The sequence below is a fragment of the Excalfactoria chinensis genome, chromosome 4 (genome assembly GCF_039878825.1).
Source record: "Excalfactoria chinensis isolate bCotChi1 chromosome 4, bCotChi1.hap2, whole genome shotgun sequence".
In the NCBI taxonomy this organism is placed as follows: Eukaryota; Metazoa; Chordata; class Aves; order Galliformes; family Phasianidae; genus Excalfactoria; species Excalfactoria chinensis.
Genome location: NC_092828.1, coordinates 69249818 through 69270841, shown reverse-complemented (window position 1 = coordinate 69270841; position 21024 = coordinate 69249818). Strand labels below are relative to the sequence as shown.

At 48.0% G+C, this 21024-nt stretch overlaps 1 protein-coding gene across 1 annotated transcript in view; it reads left to right on the top strand.

Annotated features, from left to right (window-relative positions):
- Positions 1-4610: 4610 nt before the first annotated feature.
- Positions 4611-21024, top strand: part of NRK (Nik related kinase) — a 90258-nt gene continuing 73844 nt past the window's right edge. Inside the window, exons 1-2 of the mRNA XM_072334225.1 lie at positions 4611-4868; positions 8192-8257. Of these exons, the coding sequence (XP_072190326.1) occupies positions 4812-4868; positions 8192-8257 (123 nt within the window). The 5' untranslated portion in view covers positions 4611-4811. The remainder of the gene's footprint in view (positions 4869-8191; positions 8258-21024) is intronic.

Sequence of the window (21024 nt, the reverse complement as noted above, 5' to 3'; positions counted from 1 at the left end):
TCACATTTAACTTTTAAAATGTTTACAGGCTCAGCTGACAGCTGCAGCTCACAGCAGCAAGGTGGCTGCAGACGCCCACTGCCGCCCCATGACTGTAGTGTGCAGTGAAGCATCAGCGCTGCCCGCTCCAGGCTGAGCACTGTGCTGTGGGTAGAACTGAAACTTGGCTGGGGGCTGTGCACTGGTTGTTAATGCACAAAGATAGATAGCAAATGTGTAGATGGGGCTGGCAGGGATCTGCAGGAAAATGCACGGGCTTATTCATGAGTTCGTGTTGGAAGAGGACACCGTTGCTCAAGGCTCATATGAGCTTCCCTATCCAGCAGTCTCACTCACACACAAATAGAAAATTAGGCAACATCCCAGAGACAGGATTGCATTTCCCTTGAGGAAAATAAGGGGATTTGAAGGGCTCCAGCACTGCACTGGGGCATCCAAGCGTGTTTGCAGTGTTCAAAATTGCCAAAGTACCAAGATGAAAAGCAACTTGGAACTAAATGGAAATTGGAGTGAGAATAGAGAGATTTTCCTGGAGATGTCTGATGGGTCACAGAGGGTAGGTTCTACTCCGAAGGGCTGGAGGAGGCCTCCTAAAGTACAGATCCTCTTCTACTCCTTTTTTTTTCTTCTTTGCTCTAAGAAAGGAGAAGCAGAGGGCTTGGGAACTCCAGATGCGTGGCTGGACTTGAGCAATGAGGTAAGCTTTTTTTTTTTTGCAGCTGAAGATGTGCCTCAGAAAATTACACAAAATTGCACAATTTAACGCATAAGTGAGGCTTGCAAAATGACAGAGGAAAGCTCCGTTCAGTGGTTCAATTCGCTGAGGATGCACTCAGGCTGACATGGAGCACCGAGAAGTATAAAAAGATAGGACAAAGTTAAGGGTTTGGGGTTGTTTGTTTTTGTAAGTACATGAAAGTCATCTCTGCCTCAAGTTGGTGGATTTTTCTTCCCTCTGGGGTGAAAGGGGGCAAACCAAAACCAAACATCCCGCCCTGAAGCCCAAAGCCCCGTGTCCATTTTTTTTCTCTTTTTATTGATTTGTGTAATCTGACAGTTCCCTCCAACAAAGGGTGATTCAGAGACGAGTTCCCTCTTAGCTAACCACCAAACTTCAGTGGCTTGGATAAAAAGGGAACCCCAAACTGAGTCATCCGAGGTCAGCATTTGTTTGGCAAAATCAAAGTTGTGCCTACGAGATGTTCTAAATGTCAAAAAGCCCTCTGTGTGTGTGTCAGTGAAGTTGCCGCATCTCATCTTCTCTTTCCACAAAAGGAGTTGGGTGTATGCCACATTGTATTTTTACCGATTGAGTTTAATGTGGTAGTGATTAAATTGTGCCATGTCAGTTTGCTTTGTATTTTGTTCCTTTTATTTTTTTTTCCTTCTCAGAAATCTGCCTGCAAAGCGGCGGCAGCTATTTTTTCCCCATAATTGCATCTGTTTCAGAGAGCAGACAGATGTTGGGCTGAAATTCATTATGGTATTCATAAAACCCGTTGGGATCTGATGACCCAGTAACATATAGCTACCGTTCCTTGCAAAGCAGTTACAGCGCTTGCCACTTGACTGAAGAGAGAACTTTGCAGATGAAAGGAGGGAATAACCCGTAGCTCAGCAGACGGCAGCGGTATAAAATGTATCAGTTCGATTTATTTCCATAAATCACCTTGTTCTTCATTTTGCAAATTTGCAAGCCAAGCTGCATGCACTGGTGTTGCCACAGCGTGCAGAGCTGTGTTAGTGTTCAGGCGTACAGTCAAGGTGAAATACCCAGTGGGGAAGGAAAAGAAAACAGGAGCAGGAAAAATCCTAATGGAGAGGCAATGCAGTAGAAATAACTTTTACACAAGGACGTGGTCGTCGGTGTGATAAAGTCGGGGGTTCAGTTGGCTCTAAAGCTGAGAATCCAAAAGCCAAAAATGCAGCATGCCATCATTCCCAAAGTTCCAGCTCTCTGAGCTGGAGGGGTTGGTGCTGCCAGGGTGATGGGGATGTGTGCTGGCCTGTACAAACCAGCATTGCTCGCAGCAGTACTACTGCCTGGGAGTTGCGCAGGTTGGACGGTGCTGTGGGGTGTGCTGCCAGCGGGGCTACCAAGGCTGGAGAAGGGGCTCCTAGTGGGCTGTGCTGCCAGCAGGCCTCTGCTTGCCACTAGAAAGGATGTGAATTTCTGCCGGAGTCCCAGTGAGCTGCGTGTGGGTTCCGTGGGAGTGAGGTGGGCGTCCTGGCTGCAGTCCCGCAGTGAGAGGCACTCTTTCCATCTCACCCCGTCCATTCAGGAATCGCCGGGGAAGGAAGCCACTTGGTCTCCTTTTGGATATCCTGTGTAGCTAAACTAGTGTGGCTGCCAGGAACTGACAACGCTATTTCATTTTTAAAGGGCTGCAAACTACTGTGTGTGCTACCACGTGGGAAGTGGCTGCTCGGTTTGTCTTGGTCTCTGCATTGCTGGCTCCCTGGCAGCAGTGGCCCTGTTCCTCAGTCCTTGTGCAGCAACTTGCAAAGCACAGGGCTGAGGGCAGAGCCAGGTTTGCATGCTGCTCGCTGGCCGCATTTGGAAAGAAGAATTTTCTTTAGTTCAAACAGGAGAAAACATGAGAAGTACTCAGAGCCTGATCCAAAAATCCATTGCAAACAAAGACATCTCGCTGTGATTTCAAAGCAGGGCTGTGTCCTGGAAAGTGCAAAGCTACAAAGCGGGCTGGGCAGGAGGAACGTTTGCTTCAACATCCTTTAAACAGGGAGGTAAGCAAGCAGGTGCTCCCAGAATGAAGCTCAGGGATGTGCTGCAGCCATGAAGGTGTTCTCCAAGGCACGACACAGGGAGGCTCTGCACACAGCACAGACACAGGCAGACCCAGGCTGTGCACAGCCCTGTACTGGTTTTGATGTATAGTCTTGCTCCTGAACTCCTTCCACAGCCACCCATGATATGAAATCACACAAGAAATGAAATGGAAGGGATTGGCTTCTAAACTAGTGGCTGGCCTGCTGAATTAGGATTGCTGTCAGCAGAGACGTTGTACCACCATTAGTATCAACACATCCCTTCCAGGATGGTGCTGTAAATAGCCACGAATGCAGGGGGCAGGCAGGAGCCCTGCAGGTGGGGGATGTAGAGCTCCTGTGGGCAGCCTGCGGACTACCAAGGGAGGACAAAGCAGACTGAGAGAGTGTGAGATGGGAAAGCATTGAGCTTCCTTCCTAAGCAATGCACAGAGGTTCACTTTAGCACCTCTCAGCTGAGGGCTGTGCTCTGAAGATATGTCTAAAATCTCCAGGTCATACAGAAGAAGTTGCAGAGAATTTTGTGAAGGATCTGTGGTTTGAAAGGAAAGTGCTGATCCCAGAGCCCTAGAGCCTGCAGCACCTCTGGCACGGGCAGGATGTAATTGCTCTTCAGGAAGCCAGAGTGCTTCCAGCAAAGCAAAGCTCTCAGGGAGCGCTTGGTGCTGGGGCCTGCAGGGGTCCCATTCTGCCTGGGCTGTGGGGATTGTGGGCATGGGGCATGGAGCATGGGGCATGGAGCAGGGTTTGTCCCCAGCTGAGTGCTGGGGTTCCCAGACCCCTGGTGCAGAGCTGTGGGTTGGAGTCAGGGAGCACCCCCTGCGTCCAGCTCTGCTGAATGGCAGTTGCTCTGAATTTTACGGTTCAGAGGGTTGAGAAATGCTGAAAGGAGTCAGTTTGCCCAACACAGGCTGAAACCAACATTTAAGAAGCTGTTTACTTCCTGCAGACAGGAAATCCTGCCCTGTTAGGGGTTATCTATTTTTTCCTTTTCCTGCAAAGCTCACACCTGTAGTAAGGGCACAAACAACACCAGAGGAAGCAGGCAGCATGCTGGCTGAGCTGCTGCAGTCTGCAGAGGGCTGAGGAGCTTCTGCAGCCCTGGGCACTGGGTTTCCTTGGGGGAAGTGAAGGATGTTCAGTCCCCGTGTGCTGCACTTCCATTTCTACAGCACACACCCGCTGCATGCATGCAGCACTAGTGGGGCTGTCCCTGCACAGAAATGCTCCACTGCTGGTTGCATGCAGTGACCCTCAGCTGGGTTTTACTTTGCAGCCGCTGCTTTTTCCCTCTTCTACCCTGCTATTGCTCCGACTTCTTTATTACTCATTTAGAATGTTTAAGTTTTGCTCGCTGCCCTTCTTTATGCTGCCTTGCTGTCCCGTGAACTCCCGCGGGGCTGAGCCGTGGGGCTCTTGGACATCGGCAGCGGCCTCGCAGGCCGCCAGAATGGGGGAGAGCGGAGCCAGCAGCGCAGCTGCGACCCAAACATGCCTATTCCTTATTGAGATTTTTCTGATTTGAATGAGAAGTCAGGAGCGCTGCCGGCGTCTTGTGGCTGCAGGGCCCGGCAAAGCGGCGGCTCCAGCTGCGGGACGCTGGGGGTGAACGCCCTCGCCCCTGCCCGAGGCTCCGAGCGCACCTGGGCCCGCGGGCGGCGCCGGGGCTGCCGTACGGTCGCTCTCCGAGGGAACGGAGGCAACAGCAGAGCGCGTGGGGCGGCGCGTAGGCACCCCCCCGCGGGGCGGGGGCCGCGCGTGGCGTGCAGGTGGCCCCCAGCCCGGCACGCCGCTGCGCGTCACTTCCTCGCAAAGTTTGCCCGAGGAAATGTCTCCGCGAAAGTTGCCCGCGGCCGCCCGGCCCTGGGGCTGCCTCCCGGCCCGCTGAGCGGGGAGGGCGTTCCGGCGCGGGCATGCCCGCCTCCCTGCGCTCGCCGGAGCACGGCCGGGCCGCCGCGGGCCGCGGGTTGAGGCGAGGCGGGCGGACCGGACCGGACCGTTAGCTGCGGCCGCGGGGCGCCATGGCCCGGGAGTGCGCCGCCCGCAGCCTGGACGGCATCGACCTGGCCGCGCTGCGGGTAAGGGCGGCGGGGCGGGGCGGCGAGCGGGACGTGAGGGGATAGCGCTGGAGAACGTAGCGCTGGGAGGGAGGCTGCAGAGCCGAGCGGTCAGCCCGCGCCTACTTTCCTCCGTGTTCCTCGTTGTGATCTTGCGCTTTTCCTTGTCTTTTCATGTTGCCCGAAGTCTGGCCGCGTTGGCAGCCGCTCCGCCGAGTGTGTGACGGCCCCGCGCTGCTCCAGGCACCGGCGGGACGGCCCCGGCCCCGTGCGAGCAGCGCCGTGCGGGCACTGCGGGGGGAAGCGTTGGGCTGGGCGGAACGCGGCCGGAGGGAGCGCAGCGAGCTGCTGGCTAAAAATACCGGAGAAAAAGGGTTGGGAGAAGGCTTTGCACAAAATCACATGGTGGGGAGGGTGCTCCAGAGAGGAGGCAGAGAGAAAGGAGGCAGCGGGGTCGGGAGCGCCCGCGGGGTTGGCACGGAGCAGCTGGCTGGGAGTAGGGTTTTAGCCCAGCTCTTCTCCGAGCAGCGCGAGTCTCTGGGCTTAGCAGCTGAATCTGATCTCCTTCAGTAAGTGATAAGAGGCCGGCGTAAGCCTGTCCTGCGGGCAGCCTGCAGGCTTCGTGTACAGCCCTGCACGAGGAGAAGCTCCCTGAGGCTGCGCAGTGCAGGCCTGGTCCTCAGCAGAACGGGCGAGGGCCTAGTGGGGAAATCTGCTCAGCGCTGGGCTGTGCCCATGCACACCAAGCAGGGATGGCCACTTCCCTTCCCCCCACCCTTGGGTCCCAGGGCGGCACATCTGACCAACTGCAGCCAGGTCATTCTCCAGCACACGCTAGCCTGCCCCAGAGGGTGTTTGCTGCAGCCTGTCCCTGGACTGAGGTGCTTTGGTCTGCAGTTGCAGATGCTGCAGGAGCATCCTCGTGCAGCCCTGCTCCGTGACAGTGGTGATTGCAAACTTTCCAAGTGCAGGTTCACTGGGGCAGTCAGCTGATTAAAAAGCCACTGATTGCCAAAGTGCCCAGCACAGAAACCTGGGCTTCGCCACCTGGCTCCTGTTACCTGCAAAGTAATGCATTTGGTTGGGCTCCTGCTGCACATGTGGGCTTTCATTCCACCATGCAGTGGAAGTGGATGAGGCTGTGGTGCCTCTGTGCTGCTGCCTGTAAAGCACTCTGCCGAGAACTTGCAGGAAAGCAAGAAGCCCACCATATGGTGCTGTATCTTACGGTAATTAACCTCAGAGTGATGGATGTCCAGGCCAAGGTGTTGGCATCTGTCAAAGTGAAGCTGGTGATGTGCAGGAGCTGGCTGGGAAGGATTAGGTGGATCACGGGTCCCAAATGCTAGCTGGGAAGAAGCACTGCAGCAGCAATGGTGCTGGCTCCCAGCTAATTAGGAAGCTGGCTGGTTGTGGGGACTCTGCCAGCAGAGGATGCTATGCTGATGGCCAAGCAAACAAGGGCAGTCCAAGGACCGGAGTGAGAGCCCAAATTAATATCCTTTATGACTCTTAACAAGGCTCAGTCCACTCCCGCATCCTGATTAAAAGGGAAATGTCCAAGTATTTTGGCTGCACTCAGAGCTGCGGAGGCTAGCGGCATTAGTGCTCCATTGGCCAGCAAGGATGGGGAGGATTTCAGCTATACTAAAGTTAATGCTAACATTTAGGTAATCATTTGGGTTTTTTCCTGGAGTGTGTGAAGCCTCCTGAAGTGAGCTATTCGGATGCTAAATCAGAATCAAATTGAGTGGAGAGTGAGAAACTGATTTTGAGGCACGTGAATCATTTGCATAACAAACAAATGCAGAGGAGAAGAGTGAGGGCAGTGCAGTCAGTCTAGTGAGAGGGATGGTAACACCCTTTGGGTTGAAAAAGGCACTTTAGGTTCTTCCAGGCTTTGTGCTCCCTGCATGCACTGCAAGTCAGCAGCACTGCTTTCTGCAGGAGAGGGGCAGGAAGGGAGAGCAAACTTCCCAGGGGAGCGGTGTGAGCAGTGGGGTGTCATGCACCAGCAAATGTTGCGTGAAGTTGACAGTCCAGGAAGCGTAGGATAAAAACTCATTTAACTTGAAGACAAAATCAGATGAATTCACGAATTCTTTGGCTTGTGGAAGTTGTGGAAGTCCCTGTTGTGTTGCCCTGGCAGTGGAAGCTGCTGCCATTTATCATGACAGTCGTGCCAGGGAGGGCAGATTCTGCTCAGAAAAACACCCACGTATTTCCTCAGATGAGATACAAAGAAGGCAATATATCTATTGAAGGAATATCATGTAAGTGGAGTGGAGAACGTAGGGCCGCAGAAATTGAAATTTGGAGATAAAGGCTGTTTTTTTGTATCGCATCCCCCAGCAGTGCTGATAGGCATTGGCTGACATGATAGACTGCTGAAACAGATGTGGTAAAACTGACACATGGAACTAATATTACTTTATATATTATAGTCTTGCAATGAAATCATCCCAGCAAATGAGCAAGACTGATAAATGGTTCAGTCAGAAACCAGGAAACTGGTCTCTCGAGTTCTTAATGTTTTTACACAGATCTCAAGTGAGTTTAAACTGAAGGTACAGATTTCCTGATGTGCTCACTCATGCAGGAGCAAACGTTTCCTTGCAACAGGATGTTCCTCCTCCATCTGTAAGGCTGTGGGATCTCGTTACTGGGGAGGTGCTGCAGTGGCTGGCATTGGGGTAACTGATGCTGAAGCAGTGGCTCACGTGGCACGCTGACTGCTGGCATGTGGATCTTCCATGAAAACTAACAGTGATCTGGTTTGGGTTCAAAGCCAAGACTTCAGTACATTGCTCAAATTCACCTTATTATATTTGCAGGACAGCCAGTTGAGCATTCTCAGCCTGTGTGTTTTTCCTGTGTTGCTTAGGATGCTCCATCTTCTTTCTGAAAGGCAGTCAGGCCTGAGCTTTGTGTAGCACCTTTCTATTCCATTATGGAGGTTCTTTCCTTTGTTGCCTTTCTGATGCCAAGCGTTTCATAGCAGAGGACAGCAGCTCAACCTCCAGACTGTGTTTTAAAGCATACTGAACTGCTGAACTGAATCAATTGAATGCTCATATTCCTCACGCATTCCCATTTATTTGTTCCATCTGCTGTATTGCCATACTTTGAATCTCCTGAGTTATCTCAAGCAATTTGACTGGAAACTTTAATAGAAGTATGTTTCTTGAACTCCTATTTATTAGTTATTTCCCCGTTTAGCGTATAATACGCACCATTAAGAGACATGCCACAGACATTTTCATGTTGATTGTGAACAGTTCCGCTCTGTTACCATGTGTTTGCTTTGCTGCAAGTGATGTTCTTTTTTTTTCTGCTTTTTGCAGGACCCTGCGGGAATATTTGAACTGGTGCAGGTTGTCGGCAATGGGACGTATGGACAAGTCTATAAGGTTTGGGCTTCTCTTTGTTTTATGATGGTGATCTCGATAAAACCATGTTTCCTAAAGCAGAAATGGGAACCGGACAGTGTTGTCCCAGCAGCAGCCTGGTTTGTGTATCTATCTCCGTCTGTGCCCTTCCTCCTGGCCTGCTTTCACGTCCTGCTGCAGATGAGTTGGCTGCTGGCTCTGCTACTGCCTTCCCTCTGCCCTGCTTCTTCTGTCCTGTGGTTATTTTTTTCTTCCTCAAAACTGTTTGACAGGCGGCTGGCACAACTAAAATTAGTGATGGCTGAACTTGGCCTGGGGTGTGTGAGAGCCCTGCACACGCTGATGCAGCGCTGCTCTCCAGCACAGAGGTGTGAAGTAGCCAGGCCGCCAGGTGTTTGCTTTCACTGTTACCTTTGTCATGGTGATGTCAAAGCAGGCCTACTGGCCACCAAACTGCAGCAATTAAGCCTTGTCTTGCCATAACATGTTACATGCATTGTGCATGCTTTGAGGTATGAGAACTTGCCTAAGGAAGTGGTCTTTCTCTGTGAAGAACAATCTAAGGGATAAAGTAGGGCACTGGGTCTGTGTTGCTCTGATTTGGAGAAATAAGACAGGAAGGAAGGAAAGGGCCATGCTGCTGGATCAGGGGGGTCAGAAAGGAAGAGCAGCAGCACCGGAGGAAGCTGTCTGTTGCTGTTCTCCCCCGAGTCCTGCTGCTCCAGACTGCTGTGCTGTGAGCTTTAACATTGGGCAGGCTGCTCCAGAACTGGGCCCCCAGCATGTGGCCATACATTGCACTTCAGAGTCCATCTTCTGGCTGTGATCACATTTTGGTTCCTACTTGAAACTATAGCTACATTCTCAATGATTCTGGAAGATCCCCTGCAGAAGCAGTCCAGGGAAGTTTCTGCCTTCCCATATATGTGTTTATTTTATTTTTCTGGCAGAAACAGATTCTTTCCTGTGTAACTGTTTGTCTGCGTCATTTGTGAGATTGTCGTTCAGATACTGAATAGTATGAAATTAAAGATGGAAACTTGGGGGGTTTGTATAGTTTGTGTGAAGCCAGGAGACATGCATGGGTGCTGTGTTGGTGAAACCATTGACATCTTTGCCTGTAGAAGGTCTGAAAGCTCCCAGGTGGCCTCTGAAGGACGCCTTTATTTCCTTGCCTAGATTTATTTTATACTGGCAGAAAAAAAAATGCAATCTGCTCATCTTGTAAGGATGTGGAGAGTGAATCAGCTGCTTAATCATGGCAGGAGCAGGAAGGAGCAGTGCAGCTCACTGCTCTGCTGCCAAAGAAAATGTTCTGTGCGACGGTGTGGGTCACTTAGGTATCCACTGGGAAAACAAGTAAGGAATATTGATAACAAAGATTAAAAACTGCACCCAAAGGCTGCTGTCTTCTGAACACATGAGACTGAGATTTGCTCACTGTGGATGAGGAGATTTAGGTCTGGGAGTACGGCAGCACCGTGAGCAGGTGCAGGAGCCAGGGCCCAGCCTGCAGCACCACGGCTTCTGAAAGGACCATAAGAAGTTGGGCAGTGGCGTTCATTTTGCTTTTTCACTGCTAGGACTAATGGATCCTGTTAAGGAATACTGTAATTATTTTGTAGTTTATCTAGTTAGAGTGTAGGCTTGAGATCATAAATATTTAATTTATAAAGCAATCCTGGTTGTCCAAATATATTGTCACGTCACTAGTGCATGTTTTGATTTTTTGGAGGCATCAGATTCTTCCATGCGTTCAGAAATAGATACAAGTAGTATCACACTTCATCGAAGTAAGACATATTTCAGGCTAAATAAAGTATGTTCAAGATTAGTAAACTGCTTGGCTCTGAAGCTGACTCAGAAGGCTCTGTGTTTTAATAAATGCAGCTGCATAAAAATGAAAATAAAATTCAGGGGATTTATCGTTGGATATAGAAAACAATGTTTAACAGATATGTTGGAGGAGGATGTTGTTTGGAGTGAATTGTTCCGGATCAGTTCCAGTTTGGTGTCCTCTAAATGAAATGGAAGGGGTATAAATCGCACCGGTGATAAAGCTGGAGCTGCCTACAGATGTCATAAAGTCAGGATTTGCATGTAAGAATTGCCTGAAAGCTAGAGGGTTTGTTGACAACTTATGCAGTAGCGGGGTGTAACCATGCCAGCATTGGCAACTTCAGCCTCTGGAAAAGTATGAATTAGATATTAAAAATTCAGATAGCGCTTAGAAGTCATGAGACTCAGGCTTTGTTATCTCTTGACATGACAGATGAGTTTTTCAACTAATTACTTGCTTCCAGGTGCTAAAGTCTGAAGAACAGAGCCATGCATGGAGCAGTCCTGGGTGAGACCAGGGAAGGGAAGGTGGTGGCTGTTTCAGTGGAGGTGTTTGAGGCAGCTGGAGAAGTACACGTATTTGCTCTTTCATGCCCCTGCTTCCTGAGGCTTGAAGTGCAGGTCAGGTGGTATCCAGGCCCCTGCACCATCTTCACTGATTGCAAAGAGAAGTTCCCGGACTCCCATGCTCCACCGTGAGCTTGGGGCTGTCCTCTTGGAGGAACTGAGATTGCTGAAGGTGTCAACCGCAAACTCTGGGGTTTCGCTTCCCTTCTGAGCTGCAGTCGCCTTGCTCTGTAACTGCTTCCCAAAGCAGCTGGGGAAGCTGTGGGCAGGTGTCCTTTGCGGCAGCATTATTGCTGTGGGAAGCAACGTAGGAGATAACAGCATCTTTTTCATTTGCTAGTAGTTGCTGCATTATGGTGACACTGCAGTATGCTGTTAGAGGTAGTACCTTTGCAAGCACTGTGGGTGATCAGACTGGTCTTAGCGTGCCCAAGGCTCTGTCTTGCAACAGAGAGCTAGAAGTGTTCTCACCTGGATAATCCTTTGCTTGAGTCAGAAACTGCTCTTGAGCATGTGGTCCAACTCTGGAAGAGAAGTTAGGATTCTCAGTTTATAGCTTCTATATTGTTGGTTTGTTTTTTTTTCAGTCATCGAGATTTAGTTAACAAGATAAATTGCTCCTAACTGTACTAGTTCATCTGGACTCTAGCAGTCCTCAACCTTCTGAGAAGGCTTTCATGGGCTGAGAGAGGTCAGCACGTGTACAAACTATTCATTTGCTGGTGTGGAGAGGCACCTGACTGGGGCTTCTGACTTCCCTTTATTATGACAAGGTGAATTATCCCTTTTCTGGGGCCAGCATCTCTGGGAAGAATGGGAAATGAGAGGCCGGTGGCTTTGGCGTGATGAAGGGGCTGACTTTTTGGAGTACGGTCTTGCAGACTGATGATAAACCATGACAGATCTGCAGCTGTTTGGCATGCGGAATGGCTGTGTTTTTCACAGAGTCTGAAGGCACAGAGAACTTGAGAGGAGTGCTTTTTTGGGGCTGTGAAATTGAAAGAAGGAAGATGTGGATTCCTAGTTACACAGCTTATGGAGACAGAGCAGCGTTCATGCTGGGGATTAGCAAAGAGGAGAAGCAAAAGAACTATTTTGCAGTCTCTCTGCACAACCCGTGTCTTTATATAGTTAGATAAGATGCTGGATATGTAAAGGAAGCAGGTCTGCATAGGGAAGTGCCTTTCTGTTTTTTAATACAGCTGCTTCTTGGCGTTGAACCATACTTCAGTGGTTGATGTGAGTGGTGAGTTACTCTGCTGTTGCTGTATGGTGTCAGGGGTGTTGTGAAGCACAAATACAACTTTATCTTAATTTGCCGTCTGTCTGCCGAGTTCTTTGTATTAATTTTCACTGAGTAGCTGGCTGAAGCAACTGAGAGCAAAGGGAAGGGAAAAAGCAGAGTGGTTTTCCAGGAAGATTTGATACTCCATGGGAAGATCACAAGACCATGCTAAGTTGTAAAGAGTGACAGCAGTGCCTCAGGCAGCTGAGGGAAGGCTCAAGTTAAGAAGCATTACCATTATGTCCAGTGCAGTCCCGAACGTGAATGTGAATAGGCTGAAAGCTCCCAAGAGATCTCTTTGGGGCAGTCAAGAGCAGCCACATGATGGATGCCCCTCTCAGCTGAAATGCAACTTCAGACTCTCCAGACTGCTGCCAAGAGAGATTACAAATGTCATATCATCTCAGGGCATCTTGTTAGCATTTGTGGTCAGTTATGCTTTTAAAGCCAATCTCAGCCTTCAAGGCACTGAGGTTTTGGTCAAACAAGTGGTTGTTCTTTATAGAAATGACAGAACGCTGCTTCTGATTCACAAACAGTTGGTAGGAGTGTTTGTTTGTCTATTCATTTGCTACACTAAGCTTTTTAGTAGCGTTGTTGATTATCAGCCCAGGCCATTCTATGGTTCTGTGATCTTGTCAACCTGCAAAAGGAGTTAATGGTAGACAGCAGTGTAAATGAAAGTGCTGCTGCAGCATAGTGTTTGAAGTCAGCAGGTCAATGTGTGTGTCCTGGGCTCAGCAGTGTGAGGAGATGATGGAGATGAGCTGCTCATCCATGCAGTAGGGGCTTTGTTCAGGAAAGAGTCTAAACTTAATGTGTGCTAGTGCCATTGTCATGAGATCTGACATGCTATGGTGCTTATGAACTGAAATTAGCACATCTCACAGGCTGGGTGTTCCTAGGGGGGTTATCATCCTCTTTGGTAGTACTTGGTATATGCCAGTGCTGGAATTTTCTGTCTTGGACTCCTCATTAAACCATCTGAGAAGCTACTGAAGGGCATCGGTACTCAAATTGTTTCTCATTAATGACTCCAGTGGGGCCAGTTCTTAAGATATCATTGTCCATCATGAACAGTTTGGTGGTGATCTTATTTCCTCAATCTTCAGCTTCATCAAAGTTTGTACTTGTGTAACAATTCAGTAAGGTTTGCTTATGCTTCCAGCCCTTGAGGGGAGACATACTGGGAGTTGAAAAGCAGCCAAAGCTTACCTAAAATTAATGTATTTAATTCACCCTTGTGTTTCTTGGAAGGGAGTTCTCTCTAGACTTGAAGTACTCTATGCCTTATGTTCCTGATGGCTTTTTACATCTGGGTGGTGTGTATAGGACTTGTTAATCTCAGTGGATACATCATACCCAACATCAGTGTCGCCAGCTAGGTAGTGCGTAAGTGACTTGAAGAATAAGCAAAACAGTAGTGAAAATGTCTTTTATTTATAAATATATATATAAGTAAAATAAGTAACATAGCTTGTGTGTATTCAGTTGTCAGAACCTGGGTCCAGTAGCAATTTCTTTTCAGGGTTATTGTTTTGTTTTTTTCCCCTAATCTTGGCTTCTCTGCTTAATTGCATGGTAATGCGAAACAATATTCAGCATGGCAATTTAAAATAATGGCTCATACATGTGGAATTAATTAGCAAGTCATGAAGTCCTGGTTCTAGTTAGTGAATATTTCAGTGGAATTCAATTAAGATTCTTAAGTGTGAGGCTAGTCTATCAAAAATAGAAGAGTAAGAATGTGAAAAAAAAGACCTCTCAGCTGTGGTGTGCTTTTAATACAATAAAGGCTCTTTGACTGAGCAGAGCAGCATACAATAATTAGATGTGCCATATCAGCCATTAAAGAATAGTAAAATCCTTGCAAATATTTTGTTGTCAGGCCTGCCACTTCCAGCTCCTGCATGTTTTCAACTTGAAAGTCCACATGGGAGAGTGCAGTGCATCTTTGTCATAAACTGGAGGCGTTCTGAGCTCAGATGTTGGCACTGGGACACGCTAAGGGAATATCCTAAAAAATAATGAAATAAAGAAATAAAAGCACTGGTGATAATTTAAGCATGGCAGGAAACAAGTTCAGCCTCTTAATTTCCCCAGTCCTGCACGTAGCTGAGCTGTTTGTACCTCACTCGTTATAGAGGTCTCACTACTTCTGACTGAAGGCCTTTGAGACCAGGTTGGATGGGACCCTGGGCAGCCTGAGCTGGTGGATGTATCCCATTCTGCAACTGGGATTGGAACTGGGTGGGCTTTAAGGTCCCTTCGACCCCAATGATTATATGAGTGAGTGCTCAGCAGGTTTGTGCCTACCTGAAGGTATGGGTCAGTGGCCAGCAATTTGCATGCTTTACTGTGTCTTAACTACTGTGAAATGTTTTATTGTTCTCTCTTCCCGAAAGAGAATTGGCAGGGCTAAGGGAAGATTTATGATGAGTAGACCAGGTGCAGTCCAAAAAACCTCTGGGCATAGACGGAGCTATTGGCTGAATAGGTGAAACAATGTTTCTTGATATTAAACAGCAGAAAGTCAATGTGTTTTTTTAGGTGTTAAATCCCGGTTCAGGCTAGCTTTAGTAGCTGCAGCTTTTTTTGTATGAATCGCAGGCCTCTAGAATGGATGTCAGGTTACTTGAGCTGCAGAACATGCCTTGTGGTTTGTTCTGCCCTTTCTGAAATGCCTTCTCTGCAGAGGTGAGCCCACATTCACACCCAGCTTGTCCTCGAGTGGAGCAGGCATGCCACAAAATCATGGAACCAAGACTGCTGAGATCATCTCATCCAACCCATCCCACCATGCCCACTGACCGTGTACCTCAGTGCCACATCTCACAGCTCTCAAACACCTCCAGGGATGGTGCCCGCACCACCCCCAGGGCAGCCTGTGCCAGTGCATTACTGCTCTTTTCGAGTATAAATGTTTCCTAATATCCAGTCTGAACCTCCCCTGGAGCTACTCAAGGCCATCACCTCTCATCCTGTCACTGTTACCTGGGAGCAGAGGCCAACCCCCACCTCACCACAACCTCCTTTCAGGGAGCTGTGGAGAGCTTTAAGATCTCCCCTGAGCCTCCTCTGCTCCAGTCAGACCCATCCCAGTTCCCTCAGCTGCTCCCATCAGACTTGTGCTCCAGAGCCCTCATAGCTCTGCTGCCCTTCTCTGGACATGCTCCACTAGCGCTTGTGTTACCAGCTGTCTCCTTGTAACTGTAGAGATGTAATTTTGCCCTCTGATGACCATCCAGCAGCAGATAAAAGCACTTGTGTCAGGAAGCTTTGTGGTCAATCCTTGCTCTCAGGATGGGACTGCAGCTGATTTGCAGCAGCAGCAACCCCTTTGTTACGTGGTTTTTCTGGGGGCTTCCCTGGGGTGCTGCAGTTCCAGCACCCAACAGAAAGCAGCACTTGTCTTCCTGCTGGGTTCTGAGCCAGGTGGGGCGGTGCCTGGCCACAGCACAGCTATTCAGGCTGCAGCTGCCTGGGTGGACAGCAGCAAAACCTGGCTGGACAGACAGTAATCCTGTCCTTCCGAGGGGAGGGGGAGGAAGTGGGGCAGAAAGCTGACTTTCATTGCCAGCTGGGTTGGACAGCTTGCTGAGGCACTGGGCAGAGGCGCCTGATGCGTTCTGTTGTATTGCAATTTTCACTAAGTGATTTTAAATTATAACATCCATAAATGTGATAAAATCCTTCCTTTATCTGATGTTCAGCTGCCCTCAGTCTGCTGGGTAGTGCTAATTTTCCTGGCCTGGGCAGAGCTACAAATATAGGTCTTAGGAATAAAAATGAAGGAGAAACTATTTTTCAGCTGTTTGTAACATGGGATTTATTTTTATTTTTTTTTTTAATTTTATGTGTTCTGTGTTCTGATCCTGTCCTTGTAACCCTACTGGTGTGTCCTTGTAACCCTACTGGTGTCGTGAAATCCCTGAAAGGTTTTGAGATTTGTTTTAGAGGCACGTTTTCAAAGGCCATTCCTGCCTCATCTCCTTCTTCCCCAACAAAGCACAAAGCCTTACAAGCTTCTGAGATCTCAGGGAGTGTGTGATCCAGCGGACGTTCTTTGTAGCAAACTTAGTGACCTTCCCAGTTCCCTTCACACGTGATTGTGTTAGCTGATGCGTAGTTAGCCTGTGGTCTGTGCCCGTACTGTTAGGTGCTCCCATGATGCAAGAAAAGTACTTGTACTTAGAGGTCAGAGAGAGGTTTGACACGGGCAGCTGCAGATCAGTGGATGGAGCTTTCCTTCTTGCTTCTTCCTGTCTTCTCCTCTGTCTGGGCAATGTTTTTGCAGAGGCACTGCTGCCCTGATGGCTTTGAAAGTGAGAATGAGCCAGAGTAACTCCTCCTGTGCTGTTACTTGCCTAGGCTTCCAAAGCATCAGCCAAGGCTCTGAGCTGCCTTGGAACTCTGGGTGCTCAAAAAGAGACCAGGTCTCTCTGCCTGACTGCAGCTATTCCAATGGAGCAATCCTTAATTTGTCAAGTGTCTCGTGATTCTGTTAGAAAGGAATTGGTATTACTCGCAGAGCTGGCTGTAGAATGGTTAGCAGCCACTTATTGATGTCACACTGTTCAGAAACAGCTCCATTTGAGTCAGAGCGCACTGAGTTCAACAGGAGCCTTGGTGGCAACATTTTATGAGACGTGTTGGCTTCCATTTGGAAACTTTGCTTCAGAAACGTCAAAACACTGCATTTTGTTTGCTTCCTTCATCTGAACGTACATTTTAATTTAGCGGGATGTTTAATATTTCAAAGGCTGTCTTTAGTACTGCGTGCTCTAAAAGAAGGCACTGTCATACTGGAGTCATTTGGCATCGCCATAATATGCACGTAAATATTAATGAACTCTTATTTGTGAGGAATGTTTACAACCAAATGTGAGAATATTGGCAGCATACGGACGTTCTGTTGAGTTTGCTGAATACTGGAATTGACTAAATCCCATTATCTGACTAGAGTTACTCTCTACATTCATCAGCAGCAGTTTCAGTGCTGGGTGTTTTTTCTTCTATTTATTTCTTTCATTACACGCAGGACATTTTTGAGGAAAGGAACATAAGTGAAACACGTGGTTGTCTTCAGAAAATATATGTTACTGAGCTTGAGAAACTTCCTAACTTTCTTGTTTATACTATATTTTGGCATGGATTTTTTCCTGATATTTAAAAATAATGGCCAAAAAAAAAAGTAACCAATTTACTGATTATTTCTACTAGAGTAGATTTTTCTACTCTTCCTTCATTCTTTGCTTAAAACATGTGAACAATTGTACTAAAATATGCAACAATATATGCAAAAAACAATATAAAATAAAGATGCCTGTGGTTTAGGTAATGGACTCTGTAATGTATTATTTACACAGATTGTCCGTGATGTTGTCTGGTAACATGGGAAAAGAGAAGAACCAGGAGAAAAATTCTGTGCTTTAATATTTGCTTTTTCCAGTCTAACATGAAATATTTACCGTGAGAGGTTTCTTTACAAATGCTACGCACTCAGAAGCCAAATAACATCAGCAGATGCCTTATTCCCTTATATCAATATCAGAAGACAGGGGTGGGTGTTGTGGACTGAGGAGTCCCACTGCTGAGGTGAAGGGTTCCCATCCTGCACGCACTGCTGGCAGTAGGAGCGGGGCCCAGCTGTGCTTTTTGCTCTGCAGAAGAGGACAAGCAACACTAAAACACGAGGTGGGTGCACCAGACCATTTGTCCCATGCAATGAGGGGTGATTTTTTTTCCTGAGCTATGGAATATGTTTTGCCAGCTCTTCTGGTGGAAGGCTGCCAGCTTGCTCTGGGATGGCAGGAGCACAGACACTGGGTGCTTGAAGTGCTCCTAGAAGCTATGAGTCCTGGGCAGCTTGGGCATGGCAGAGCATGTGCACATCTCAGCCTAAATACACCAGACATTCCCCAGATGCATTGAGCTCCTGGCTCACACAGTGATGAGGAGGTGTGCACGTGCACAGGATGCAGCAGATTTCTGGCTGCCCAGCTGGGGCAGTTTCTTTGGCCAAAATAGATCAGGTCTGGAGAACCTAAATGTCTTGTAGCCAACCATCTGTAAGTATGCCCAAACATGCAGAAAGAATGAAGGAATGAAGAGAAGCACCAGCTTTCCTCTCTCTTGGACACTTGAAAGACTTCAATTGGGAGTGTTTGGAATAAAGGAAGTTGCAAAACAAAAGCTGGAAACTCAGGTCTCTCATCCTGCGTGCTGGAGAATAAAGGTTGGGGAGAGTGGATTCAGGATTCACCCTTCCTTCTCTTCCTGACTTCCTTTCTTTGCTTCACATCAGTTTTTAGGTACCCACTTGGTAAAAGACTTTGCATGATCTGTGTCCATGGCTTAGGTGTTGAATTTAGTGTTTTCCTGTTGCACAGGAATCTGCACATACAGGCGTGCATGTGTTGTCTGCTGGGGACTGAGCATTTAGATGTGTTTACAAAACACCTGATGCATTCATTAGGCTGCTCGGAGGCACAGCAAATTCCTGTTTAGCTCCTCTAATGCCATTTGACTTCTTCCAATTTTACAGATCTCTGACCAGGAAAGAAAGAAAGAGTCTATCACCCTGTCAGCCCAGGGTGATGCCTGGAGCCTGCATGGCGCTGATCCCGCCTGCCACACAGATGGGCTTTGAGTGTTGCAGCAAGTAGATTAGAGGCAGCATTGCTCTCTGAGCTTTTGGGGTTGCTGTACTGTTTACAGCACGGAATTCTGGCAGGCTTTTTGATGTTATTAGTATAGAATGCTTTATATTGTTGAGATGGGCTCCTGGTGCAACTCTGACAGGCACAAGAGTAGCAGCACCAGGCTGTCCCCAGCTCTGGCCTGAGGCAGGACTGGGATTGTTGGCCTGGAGGAGGTGGGGATGGAGATGTCACTATGTGAAATAATCTGTGATTATTGATTGATTATTAAGCCTTTCTGGTAGCATCTCACTATGTATAAACACTACTGGAACTTCCAGAGGGGTTTTTCTCTCTGATTACTGGTGTATGTATGCCAGCAGTGGGTTTTCCTTCCTCTCCAGCTTCCTTTGCTGTCAAGCAAGTAATGGCATTATACAGTGCCCTCTTATCTAAACTGTTCATTTTCTGTAGCCATTGTGCTTTACAAAGAGTCCCCAGAGACTGCGTGAAGCATTTTCATTTCCGGAGACCTCTTTATAGAACAGGGAGAATGATCAGAAAGAGAAACGGGGAAGCTGCTGCTTCTGCACTTTTCACCCCCTGGGGCAGGCTGCTGACTGTGCTCTTCTCTAGGTGTTCCTAGGGTTGGCTGGGATCTGATAAGCCATGTCTGGCTCGTGGCCTGGCTGCAGACGCCGGTGTTTGTTCATCGTCACCCACTGAAGGGAGCTTCATTGGTGAGCAGGGTATGAAGTAGATGAGATGACGTGGAGCACTTTGCCTCTGGATTTTTTTATTTTTCCCCCATTATTCTGCTTACCATATCTGTGTTTACCATCAGTGCAGTCACTCATTTCTGCAGACATGCTTCTGAGGCTTGGCATTTCTAACCCACTTGCTTTGGGCTGGTTTGTACGATCTCTGCTGCTGCTTTTACATAACTGGGTGTGTGCATGGAGCTGGTGATGAAATAAAACAACAGCGCTCCTGTGGTTTGGCAGAAAATAGCTTCTTACATTATTATTCTTGACTTTCTTGGCAAAAACAATAGGAAGCATTAGCAGGTAGAAGGTTGTTGCCTTGCCACAGAAGCATGTCCTTGTGTATGGCTGCTGCAAGGACTAAACCACCAACTGCACCCACCCGCAGCTCTGGCCCATGTTTGCTGTCCTGGTTTGTGAGGATAGACTTGCACCAGTCAGGCTTTTCACCAGTGTTAACTGCTGACTTTCTTAATCCAAATTCTTCATTTAAAAACAATAACAGCAAAAATCTTCAGACCTGGTAGGGAAGATTCAGAGTCCCAGAGTAACAGGGGTTGGAAAGGGACCCCAAGAGATTATCGAATCCAAACTCCTTGCTAAAGCAGATTCTTTACCATAGGTTGCAACAGGTAAAAGAACTCAGCATTAATCTCTCTTCGTTTGTTAAAGCCACTGTGAAACTGCAGGGCCAGAATTATGCAGAGCACTTTGGAAAATGATGTCCAGTGTGGATGGATCAGCAAAAAGGAAGTGACAAACAAAAGTGATGCAAGCCAGTGAGCATGTCCACGCTTAACAAAACTGAGCTGGGAATACATTTCTAATTTCACTGGGTCAAGCATGTGTGCGAGCCAAGTCTTTAAAAATAATGATTTGGAACTTTGTTTATTTCCAGTCCTTTTCCGGTGATGTCATTTGTTTGATTTCTTCCAAGTGGATGTAAAATGCTAACAGTGACAGGAGGTTGCTCACCTTGTTCTCATCAGGCAGATAAGTGGCAAATAAGAATCGGTGCTGGTGAGCCATTTCCTGCCTGATTTCAGAACCCCTTCCCTGCTGGTGTTTGGGTTTCTTTAATGCTTCTTTCATGGGATATAGTTATTTTCTTGTGCAAGCAGATGTCAAAAATACATATGTTGTATAAGCTCCAGTGGAGCAAGCATGATAGCACTTTCATAGTGTTACTGCTAAGACTAAAGGTGAGAAGCCTGCAAGCACCGACGATATATTTTTACATTAAAGGAAATCCTGAAGTTCATACTTTTCTGGGGGGGAGAGGGAGGTGGGGAAGAAACTGTAAAGCTAACAAAATGCAGTTGCTTGGAAGTTTGTCCTTCCTCACCCAGTTCACCCCTAACCTCGTCAGTCCAATTCCTTTGCTGAGTCCTTCATAGTCTGTGCTGGCCCATGGGCTGGTGCTGCTGTGGCTGTGCTCTTCCTGCGTGCCTGCCACAGGCACAGGGTGTGCTGGACTTGCTGCAGGCAGCCAGCAGGCAGTGTGGGGCAGGGAGCTGTGCTGCCATGCTGCAGCCTTCCTCTTCGGAGGGTGGGAGGCTCATCTGCAGTTCTCACAGAGCATATCAGATTTTGCTCATTTTTGTGGCTTCTGTCTGTCAGTTGGGGTTGAAATATGTTGATGGGTTAAAGCACGGGTGGATGCGAGGGCAACACAGTTCTCTAAGCCTAGTT